The 12,118-nt window shown below is 40.8% G+C and overlaps 1 protein-coding gene across 2 annotated transcripts in view; it reads right to left on the bottom strand.

The window, feature by feature from the left end:
* The window catches only part of LOC124593683 (Golgi-specific brefeldin A-resistance guanine nucleotide exchange factor 1), a 304,033-nt gene that overhangs the window by 231,912 nt on the left and 60,003 nt on the right, over positions 1-12,118 (bottom strand). For both annotated transcript variants that reach the window (XM_047131983.1, XM_047131984.1), the window contains exons 8-9: positions 5,546-6,214; positions 2,212-2,432 (exon numbers count right to left, since the gene is read on the bottom strand). In XM_047131983.1, coding sequence (XP_046987939.1) covers positions 2,212-2,432; positions 5,546-6,214 — 890 coding nt within the window. The remainder of the gene's footprint in view (positions 1-2,211; positions 2,433-5,545; positions 6,215-12,118) is intronic.

The raw sequence follows: 12,118 nt of genomic DNA, 5'->3' as shown, positions 1-12,118 counted from the left end.
TGCAAGAGCAGTGCACAGTCTAATGAATCCTGATACCTTCTTCATCATGCCAATGGGACAGCACAAATCTGTTGTCATCCAGGAGAACAGCTCCTTGACACCTGTACTGTGGGACGGAGACCTTGAGAGCCACAGAGTATTGCACATTGGCTGCAGACCATGTACGCCCCTTCTCGACACAAGTAGCATTTTTCAACGATATAATGCTCCATATCACAAGACCAGGAGTGTGATGGAGTGGTTCAAGGAACACAGTAGTTAGTTCCAATTGAGGTGCTGGCCTCCAACTCACCACACCTGAACTCAATGGAACACATCTGCGATGAAATTGAACAAGGGGTCAGATCTTATCACCCTCCTCCCCGGAATTTATGGGAATTCTGTGACTTCTGTCTGTGTGTGTGTGTGTGTGTGTGTGTGTGTGTGTGTGTTTGGTGCCAACTCTCTCCAGCGACCTACTTAAGGCCTCACTGCTTCCATGCCATAATGCATTGCCGCTGATAATGTTATGGCTGATCAGTGTATGATCACAATTATGTGTGTACAGTGTTCCTTCAGACATGAATAGACTCCAAACATACAACACTACAGATATGCCTCAATGGGCAAGCCAACTATTTCAATGCAGATGCATACCATTGTTTGGCCCCTTGTGGGTGCACAGTGAGGCTGCAAGCAAAGGGAAAAATAAATTGGGTTCAAGTATCAGTCGTGACCAGCACTTGGGAATTCCAGGTGGATGGGAAGCATGACCAGATGACCAAGGCTGTCAAGTCAATTGTTCTTGAGAAACAAAGAACCTGTATTCGAGTCCCAGTATGGTCACACATTTTCAAGTGCTGCTGTTGAAATAATTCAGTGCCAAAGCAGCTAAGTCACATAAATTTTCCTTTAGTTGCACAAACGACTACCACCAGTCGTTCCAGCCCTGTCGCTGGTTGTTACATCATCTACCAACTTCTCTGCAATCATTGTATAATTTTCTGTATGGGAATGACTATGAATCAGTTAGCCACACAAATGAATGGCCAGTTTAACTGTGCCCGACAGCAGTTGGATCACCCAATTGTGATGGATGCTACTCTGTTTAATGTGGACAACTTTAAGAACTATCTCACAACTCATGTCATCATTCTCCCTCCAATGATCTGCCGTACTGAACTGCCTAGTTATGGCAAACATGGTACTTTCCTTCTCACCCCAAACTCCCACATATCTTTGTTTTTCTGATACTCTACCTCTGGATCCCCTCCTCACCCTGTACTATATACTCTCAGCATCTGTTCTTTAGTTTGCACCTACATATTTTGTAGGTACCAACCACTTCTCCTTTGCACACATGGCACATCCCACACCTGTACCTAATGAGGTAGCACAATGGACCTGTATTTGGGAAGACAACAGTTAAAACCCGCATCCAGCCCTCCCAATTTAGGTTTTCCACAACTTCCATAAATCGCTGAAGGCAGATGCAGGGATGGTTTCTTTGAAAGGGCATAGTAGTTTTCCTCCAGCCTTCCCTAAACTGAGTTTGGGCTCAGTCTTTAATGAGCTCGTTGTCAAAGGGGCATTAAATATAAATCTCCTCCTCCACACCTGTTCAATCTTTCTTGATCTACTCCCTTGCTGGGATCTCTCAGGTTTTCCCAGCATTACTGATTAATAGTATGCTTCCAGGAGTTCAGTCGAGTTGAAGTCCACACACTGAGCAGAGATAGCAGCAAATCCACAGTACATAAAGAAGATGACTGAATCATTCGTTGAAATATTGTGCATAAAATAAAAACAACAGCTCGGCAGCATACTATTACTCCATTGCTGTTTCTAACTCTTTTCAACTGACTTTTTCCACCATACAACTCACCTGAGATCAACACACCTACCATATGAAGAGAGAGAGAGAGAGAGAGAGAGAGAGAGAGAGAGAGAGAGAGAGAGAGAGAGAGAGAGAGAACTAAACACATATTATAAAAACTACAAAGTACAGACTAAACTAATAATATCTGATACTCCTTTTCCAATGTGCCTGTCTGCCAATCAATGACTCCTCTTCGTGGTGAGTAGCATTGTTTTTATTACTGTTATTCCATTCCAGATTTTCCAGTTTTGTATTTTAAAATATTTTGTTTTATGAACAATTGCAAATCTGACAATCAATAAATTAATTGAAACAATGTTTGGCGCAGTTACAAAATTATGCATAAAACTCACAGAAAAAAGGTTTCTGCAGAATTCATCCTTAACGAGTGCCAACAGAGAGTTGTATTTACCAATACTGTCAGCACCAGTTTCCAAAGCCACTGTTAGCAATGTCAGACCCATATGGATCATCATTTCATCATTCTGCTTATCAAGTGGGTTACAGAGAGAAACCAGGAACCTGAACAGTTCCTGAATACATACAATACCATATGGCACTAAGGACAGCTCACCTACAGAAAAGAAAAATATGTTAGTATTAGCACTCCAAACATTTCATTCCTTGATATGTAGACTTATTTCACACAAACAAAACCTTTAACAAGCTGTACAGTTAACGGCACTATTATACAGTTACAAAAAAATATTAAGTAAGTAATGATATATAACCTGACAACTTTCATCAACTGTTAAGAAGTGTATTGCCTTTCAGAAGACTCAGCGGCTGACAGTCATTTCTGTTTAATCCTTCTATAACCATGTACAGACTAATCAAGATGCAAAATTTCCATTAAAAGTGCCATTCAATAGCTAATCATGTCTCCATTCTTGGGGCTTCTTTTTGGAAGTGACAGGACAGATTTTCATATATCTGTGTGGTGAACAACGAAGGGAGGTTCAAATATCACTGCCATGTGCTTATTTTTAATTCTCAGTGAGAGATGATGACTGATAGAGCTTTGAAACACCTCTGTTATCATATTACATTTAAAAGTATTGGTTGTTGTCAATCCACTTTCATTTGAACATGTACAATTTTGAATACAACATGAAAAATAGTACAAAGCAATGATGATTTATCCTTTTACTTTTCCAGTGATGTATGCACCAAGAAGTGGTAAAGATAAAGCACATAAAAAGATTTCAAACAGTGCCACAGTTGATCAGTACCAAAATCATTGCAGCCCTAAGGTTATAGATTGTCATATCACTGATTCAGAACATCTAATGTCAAAATCTTTGGCATTTATGCTGGTATCCCCCCCACCAAGAGTTACCTCTGATATTTTCTAAATATTACACATTAACTGATTATTTGTTAGTAAACTAAGATTAATGTGCAGTTTTCAAATACAATACAGCTTGTTCAGTGTAAGCAAATTAACATCTTTCATCATTAATTGAAATCATTGATTTAATTTTTTCCCTTGAAACTACCAGTTAAAAAAACATTTATTTCACATACTATTTATTAATGAAAACAGAATGGAGTTCTTACTTTTGATAGGGTGGGTGTTATTGCAAGGTTTGTAGGGACCTATTATTTAATGTAAACTCACTTGGCACTTTTGCCCGAGCATTTAAGAGAATTATCACACTAAAAGGATTAAAACTGCACTGTGCTTTACAGGCAACACACATTTTAATAACTACTAAGAATAAATTGCAATTTATTTATTACTGACTTAAAGCTCTTTCCAGGCTGCAAGAAACACACTGTCAAACACTCCTCTATTATTTGAATCACATCCAATAAGAGTGTAGTATTTCATTAACATAAGCCTCAGGCAAGTGCCTGATGACATGACACTAATTTTGCATCTAACAAGCCAAAATACTGACAAAAATAAATTACTAAATTGCTTCTTCAAAGAAAGGGCATAAATAAGGCCACAATGAAAGTTTTTTTCTGCTTAACATATGCAATTTTTTATTAAATTGTTTTAACAATGAAAAGTAGCTGCGAAGGAAAAATGGTTTATTCCTCAGTGATAGGGCCACAAACAGAATTTTAACGAAAGGTATGTGAATTAATGTCCATAAAGCTTAAGTTTAGCTCCAAAGGGGTGACTGCATGTTCGTATAGCAAGATCAGGTGTGCTGTGCTATTCTGATGTTTCTTAAAAGAACAATTTCAGAAGTTCAATTAAACACAAGGCCATTAAAAGTTAAAAAAGTTAAAAAGAAATCATGTACCACACAAAGTCTGATGAAGTAACTATCAAGCATCAGGAAAACAACTGGTAAATGGAAGTAGCTAACTAACTTCTATTCTGTCCCTATAACCTAGGAACCACAGATTACTTTCTGCTGATAGAAGTGGATAGTGTTGAATTCTTGGGATTACAGCTTGATAATAAATTCAAACGGAAGGAGCACAGTACATAACTGCTGAAGTGTCTAAACAAATCTCTATTTGCAATACGAATTCTGTCAGACACAGTGGCACAAAAATGAAAAAGCTGGTATACTATGCTTACTTCCACTCTATAATATCATATGGGATTATTTTTTTGGGCAATTCATCAAGCCAAGCTAAAGTTTTCCAGGCACAACAACATGCAACAACAGTTATAGGTGGTGTGAACTCAAAAACATCCTATAGAGGCCTGTTGATGGAACTAGGGATACTAACTACTGCTTCCCAATATATTTATTCCTTAAGGAAATTTGTCATTAAAAATATATCACTTTTTCAAACCAACAGCTCCATTCATGGAATCAATACTAGAAATAAGAATAATCTTCACAAGGATTTAAAGTCAGTTACTCTTGTACAAAAAGGTGAGCATTATTCAGGAACACACATTTTCAATAACTTGCCAGCAGCCTTAAAAAGCTTAACAACCAATGAAATTCAGTTTAAGAAAAGCCTAAAGGATTTATTGTGGTGGCCAACTACTACTACTCCATTGGTGAATTTCTCAGTAGAACCAACAGATTTTTGTGTGTGTGTGTGTGTGTGTGTGTGTGTGTGTGTGTGTGTGTGTGTGTGTGCGTGTGCGCGCATGCGCATGCGCACAATCTAACTTCTGCACCATTTCAATGCAGTGATGTGATCATTGTAAATAAGTACTGTAGTAGTTCTATTATATGTTTATTATCTTATAACTAAATAAAAACATTTTTTTTTAATTTTAAATACAGTGGGTTAATGCGATGGGTTGTAAAATGATCCTTTCATATAGTGTCCATTTTTAAAAAATGACGATCATTCCTCTTGGGATCTGTGAAAGGTACATTAGCTTATTTGTTTTGGTAGTAAATATTTGTGATGTATTATTGTTTGACATGTTCTACATCCTGGAGGATCTCCTCATTAAGGATCAATTGGAATGAAAGTAAATGTAATCTAATGATGGTTTCTTTATCAGTGTTTAGCAGAATAACTTCTTACACTAATGAACAAAACAATAATGTGAACATTTAGCATAAATAAACAGCAATACAACACACTTTGTTTTCTTTCACTGTCAAATGAGTTTACTGGAAAAAATGAGAGGTTATAAATAGAAATTCTATACACATACATTATCAATGACACTAAGTAATTTTCTTTCTTAAGCAACATCTGGTACTGAAACTAATATCATAGTGGAAATAGAAATATTTAATGAAATTTTACCATTTTCACCAACTTCTTGGTTTATAAATCTGACGCCCTGAGGGTTTACATAATCTTGAGTCTCTGACATCACTGTTCCACTACCTTCATCTGAAATTACACAGGGTACACCAATGTGTGACTCATTATTTGGCTTTACATTTGCACCTACAGAAACATCTTGACAGCTTATAGTGTCCTGTTTCGTAACTTGATCTTCAGAAACTGTAGATTCGTTTTCAGTAAATGCACTATCGGTCAGCACCTGTTTATTTTCTCCTTGGTTGACTGACACACTGTTCACTGGCTCAGTTGGAGGTGCATCAGGCACTGGGCTTTCAACACTATCGCTACATTCACAAATTTCGTTGCTGACACTGTCAGTCTCAACATTGATAACCACACAGGAGTCAGAATCACTTGGACTTAACTGCACAAGCTGCTCTGATGTAACTTTCTCACTGTGAGAGCTGTCTATGTGAGCGGACCCAATGTCTTCCAAACCACTGTCATATTCTGGTGGAGGACTTCCATGATGGACAGAGCCACCACTGTCATATTCCAGAGGTGGACTATCGTGGTGAATAGAGCCCTGCATGTCAACAATGTTGCCACCTGTTTCTGAAACTGGTGTTGTGGCCAAAACAGCATTGGCTGGAATGTTTTCACTTTTGACTGGTCCCACTGGCTCTGAAACAATAACACACAATGATCAAATGAAGTACACATAACATACAGTACAATACATAAAATTGTAGCTGCCTAGATGAGTTTCATAGCAGACCATATCATGGAAAGGAGACTGTCACTGTTAATATTCTTCTGACATTAATACTAAGAGTACACTAAAATGCTTAGTTTTTAGTAACCACAGCACATCAATGAAGACTTAGTCTTGTAGCAAGTCTACACAGCAAACTAGGTACCAATATTATTGATAAACAGCAGGAGAACTGTTCTCTGGCCAAAACTTCTATCACACATCGAACATGGAGAGAAGTACCTTCATTAATGACCTAATGCAGTACCTCTGCTACACAGGCAGTAGTCTTTGGAGCTCTCAAGAAAATTCACAACACTATAATGCCACATGAATGCTCTTAACAACGCAACCTAACATTTATCGAATCTGAGATGGCATGGTAAGGTTATACAGGATAACTGCAGGAAATTCACAGCATTATAGGTATAAAACATGTCACAAGCAATAAAAATCTTATGGATAAATTTAGGTTTCTGAAGTGCAAACAGTTGCTCAGCATGTTTCAGTGATCAATCTAACAACAAGTCAATAACCGTACACAGAATTCTTCACTAGGAGATTACTAGGTTTGACTGAAAATCTAAACCTTTAGGAGCATCACCACTGAAAAATCTTAGGAAGTGGTGCTTTGCGAACATTTCTAAAATAATGGGTATGAGTTTATACAAAAAAGTATCAAATTCTGAAGACAGGAAGCACTGAGTGGAAGGCAATGTTGAGCCATGAATCAGGCTCCCATAATCTAGATGGGACAGAATCAGAGCTTCGTAGAGCCACATAATTGTAGTAAGGTCTGCACCTGGCTGCTGTTACTGAGACAGTGAAGTGTTAAGATATGAGCAGCACGTTTGTTTATGTTGTCAACAATGGGGAAGCCACATCAACCGGGCATCAAAGAGCAATCCCAAAAAGTAGTAAGACTACACCACATTAAGCACCTGGTCGTCAAGGGGAAGTTCTGATTGGGGATGGACAGTACAATGGCAACAGAAGTGCATGATGCATATCTTGGTGGCAGAAAGCCACAAGCCATGGGCGAGAGCCAGCATTCAGTAACAACCACAGTTGAGGAGCAATAGCAGATTCAAAAGTCATCATCATACAGGGAGGGTGACACTGCAGACCCCACAGCTGCAGCTACACCACTGATAGTCACTAGAAAAAGGGGCACACCTAATACTGAGCACTGTGGGACACAATTCTCTTGTATATGGGGTTACTGTGGGAAGCACAAACTAGAATCAGGAAAGTACAATGGCACAAGAAGTTCTGGATAAAAATCAGGAGTGGACCCCAGAGACCCCACACATGTAGGGTAAGGACGATGACGTGACGTCACATGGTATCATAAGTGTTTAACAAGTTGAAGAAGATTGCAGTAGGATGTTGACACCAGGCGAAAACAGACCAAATAGCAGTCACCAGGCAGACCAAATTGTGAGCAGTAGAACGGTCTTTAAGATAACCACCCTGGGATGGAGTCAAAAGACCCCAAGACTCAAGAGATCAACACAACCATCAGCTCACCATACATTCAAGCAACTTGCAGAGAACATTAATGGGACTAAAAGGGTGATAGCTGCCAATCCCAAGGGGATGTTTACCTTGTTTCAGTACTGGGATGATCACATTTTGTTGCCACTGAGATGGGAAGTCACCCTCACTCCAGATATGGTTGAAAGTGGGAAGGATGTGATGTCAGCAATCCACTCATAAGAGTTTTAACATTTAGCTATGGATACTGTCAGCCCTGGACTCATGTCAGGGCAATGGGCAAAGGCACTAAGGAATTTTCACTCACTCAACGTAGAGTTATAAGGTTCAAGGTGACACGTAGTAAATGGTAAGCAAGGTCACTCTACCCTCTGACAACACACAATGAAAGCCGATAATTCTAAGACTCAGAGGTTCGAGCACAATGCAAAGCAAGTAGTTCTGCAACAGTGTCTGAGTCATTCACAACAGAGTTACCAGATACACCTGCAGGGGACTGGTGACCCAAACCTATGAAGTTGGGGTATGACGTTCAATCATAGCAACATACCATTCCCAGCATTTTCATTTCTGTGACTTTATGAAGTGGTGGACCTGGCCATGGAGCCATTTAAAGGTAATGAGGTGCACCATTGATTGGTGACACTTATGGCATTGGTGAGCTTGCCTGCGATCTCTAATGGCCATGACAATATCAGATTGTATTCTGATGGGGGGGAGGGGGGGAGGGAGGGGGGGAGGAAAGAGACTCAGGAAGAGGGGATCGCTAAGTCACCTGCCAACAGAATGGCTGCAGTTGTGCTCGGGACAGCCACATCAATAACTCCATGTGGTGTACCGTAAAGGGCAATGGCAGTGGTGAAAGCATCCCAATCAGTTTTGCAGAGAGCCCATCTTGGCAATGCTCAAGCAAGTGACAGCAAGGCAGGATCAAGACAATCTGAAAATAATTGCCATTACACAGGTCATTGTGAACACTCCAACAGATGTGCTGCAAATGATCTAAATGCCACACTGAAGCGCATGGGAATACCTGTGTTCAAAAGTCAAAGATCAAGCTCTGCGAGCAAATTTTCAACAGCTTTACCACAGAAATGGGTACAGTTCCACACCACAAAGGGTTTTGGGCACTGTAGTCACCCAATATCAAGAAGGATGGGGGGTAGTTGAGGAAACAGTGCAGACAATGCATTCTGAGACACTACTTCATTGGCAGGACAGACACATTACAGATGGTAAATTCTAGACGCACATTCACATGAACAGCCACAGCCTCCAAAGTCATATTGAGTGGCGTGTGTTTGCTGTAGCTGGAGTCCACAACATAAGTGCAAACACTGCCCATGGCTCTTTCACAATCAGTGCCATTCTTAAAGTAGCACCAATAGCTGCAGAGTGTAGGGGTCCGCACTGCTGGGTAACAAGTTTCATGGAGGGCAATGCAAAAAGTAGCAGAAACACACAAGAGACATTACAGCTCAGCCAGGTGGCAAAACAAACAGCTGCACTTCCACTGGAGGATCAAGCTATAGGTTTCTGTAGGAGTATGAAGCAGTGGGAGCATGAAGTGATCACGGAGGGATCTCAGGACTGCCTGCTGCCACCATCTGCAAGGAGATGGCATCAATACAGATTTGTTCCAAATCAAGGTGGCTGGGACCAGAAGAGCCACTAGGAACACTGCCTCAGGTATGTGGTAGAACATGGAGTCCCACAGTATGAGGGGCACCTGAATCAGCTTCTTTGAGGACTACTACTTGTCCTCCTCCTCAGGCGATTTTGACTTCTTCGAGAGCTTGTTTGTCCCAGATTCTGAGACAGAGGAGGAATGCGAAGTCCTACAACCCACAACCTGTGGCTCCTTCAGCCACTGGCTGGCATCCAGCTACAGGTCAGTGGAGTCCTGAGGAGGGAGTAGGAGCCCTGAGCACCTGACACTGAAGACATGGAGGATGATGGTACAGTCACCAAAGGGCATGACATCCTCGTAGCAGTAGCGTACATCATCAACATATGTGTAAGATTTAGGTGATGATAATTTTTCTTGGCCTTTCAATGTGTGTTAGTCAAGTGTCTCGTATTCTTGGATTTTATTTTCTTATTGGAAAACTATGCAGTTCATGAACAAGGGAATGGTGCTCTCCACAGCTGAAACAGATGGGAGGAGGGGCACGAGGAACATTTGTGTGCACCTGAGGCCCCAATACTTTCCATACAGGGCTTGCACTGCAATGTGAAAACATGTCCAAATCACATGCATTTGTAGCACTGCATGGGAGGAGGCTTGACATTGCAGTGATATACAATCACCTTGACCTTATCGGGCAACAAGTCACCTTCACAGGCTAAGATAAAGGCTCCAGTATCCACCCAATTGTCTTTCGTCCCGCTCAACATGGTGGACACAATGCACATGCTATCACTCCAAGTTGGCATGCAATTTGTCATCAGCCTGTAAAACAAGGCTGTGATGGAAGACGACACCCCGCACCAAACTGAGACTGCTACAAGGGGTTATAGAGACAGAAATTTCACCCGGCTTCACAAGTGAGCAGTGCCCATGACAGAGCAGGGTAGGCCATTTTAAGCAGAACAGACCCACTTTTCATTTTTTGAAATTGCTAGCATCTCCCCAATCCTGTCCTTAAGATGCTCAATGAAGAACAACAGCATTGTAGTCAAAAAGGAATCCCCATCTGTTCTACAACAAACCAATTACTGGGGAGAGTATTTCTTGCCTTGTCTCTGAGGTCTATGTTCATCCTATGGCACAGCCAGGGAAGGAAACATTGTGGGGTCATACCTGTCTGCATTGCAATAAGTTTCGGATTCAGAAGAGACTGCTGTGGTCGTGCGGCCACCAGCAGAAGAAAGTTCAATTCGCTCCACGTGCGAATGTTCCACTATGGTACCACCCACTCTAAATGGTGGCTCTACCCAAGGGTGAAACCTAGCCACAGCAATAGTTACCTGTCCAGTAAACTGTTTCTTCGAGTCCCCATAACCCAGCTATAACAGGTACATATGCGGGGAGTTTCTAGCTCAGAAGTGCGGTCCCTGCATGATCAGGAGGCTACCACTTGTCAAACCACCCCCTCCCCCCACCCCGCCCAATGGAATGGCTACCATGCTGGGTGTAGTAGCTTTGCAAAAAGGAAGAGTGCAAAGAGAGAAAGCCACAAAACACAATATACACACCACACTGGTTGACCTTCCCTGCACAATCCACGATTCTGTAAAACTTGGAAAAGTTGTGTAGAATGCTGGAAGAAAAGAAAACAAGCATCCAAATCACAAACAGGATCCAAGCACAACCAGCCCAAGAAGACTATCTAATGGAAAAGGACAGAGCCAAAAAGAACAGTAGGATATACTTGCAGCACAGAAAGGGAAACAACACTGCAAGGGCTTGGGCCCTATGGTGGCCAAGCACACATACATAAAAGAGATGAGAGCCCCCGGGGGCAGGTAGTGTTACAACATAGGTTTTTATTGTTTAAAATATTTCACGTGTTCTTGTGGATTCACATGTCTTGTGGATTTGACTGGGAATAGCATTATTGACAACCTAACATAAAGAAGATGAGTGTGACAACACGCTTCTGAACATGTATATATGTAAAGAATTATTATTTTGATATTTCAGTAACCGACCCTTTTTAACTCAGACAACTGCTATTGGATGGCAGAATGGAGATGTCTAGCATATTTACTGCAGCCAGCTACTGTAACGGAGTCTGGAGAAAGAGTGAGCTGAAAGTTCCTCAACAGTGAAAAGACCATACGTTCTTGAAACTTTGTATAATTTGTGTATAGTGCCCATGACACCTTTTTTCCCCAAATTCTAATGTTCAAGAGCACGATACTTAACGTAGTTGGACTTATTGAGCTTTATTGTATTTTAGGCAACTGCACATGGTTGCGTGATTTTCTGGTAATTTAGATGGGTTGAATGTTATCTTTAGCACTCCCACACAGTTGCTGTGTTAAATGAACTTTGTGAAGATAACATTCAGTTTATTTTTGAGCAACTTAATTAATGAATATATAATTTATTCAAATAGCATAATATTGTGAAGTCAGCAACTATTATTTGAGTATTTGTATCAAAGATCTTTTATTTATTTACACTGCTGCAACTGAAAAAGTTCAACTGCAGCAATGTGCAATTATTTATTGTTTGCAGTTACTGCTTAGGTTGCAGTGGCAGAGCTTGATGGCAGAACTAAATGTAAGAATGTGCAATCCATCTAGACATGCAAAAAGAGCTACAATTTCTGGAAGATTGTCCTGTGCTCCCAGACAGCTTGGTGGACTTCGGCAGTGTTGTAGGTAGG

Source organism: Schistocerca americana, chromosome 2 (assembly GCF_021461395.2).
Source record: "Schistocerca americana isolate TAMUIC-IGC-003095 chromosome 2, iqSchAmer2.1, whole genome shotgun sequence".
Taxonomy (NCBI): domain Eukaryota; kingdom Metazoa; phylum Arthropoda; class Insecta; order Orthoptera; family Acrididae; genus Schistocerca; species Schistocerca americana.
Note: the sequence above shows the minus strand (reverse complement) of the source record. Positions and strands in the feature narration are given on the sequence as shown.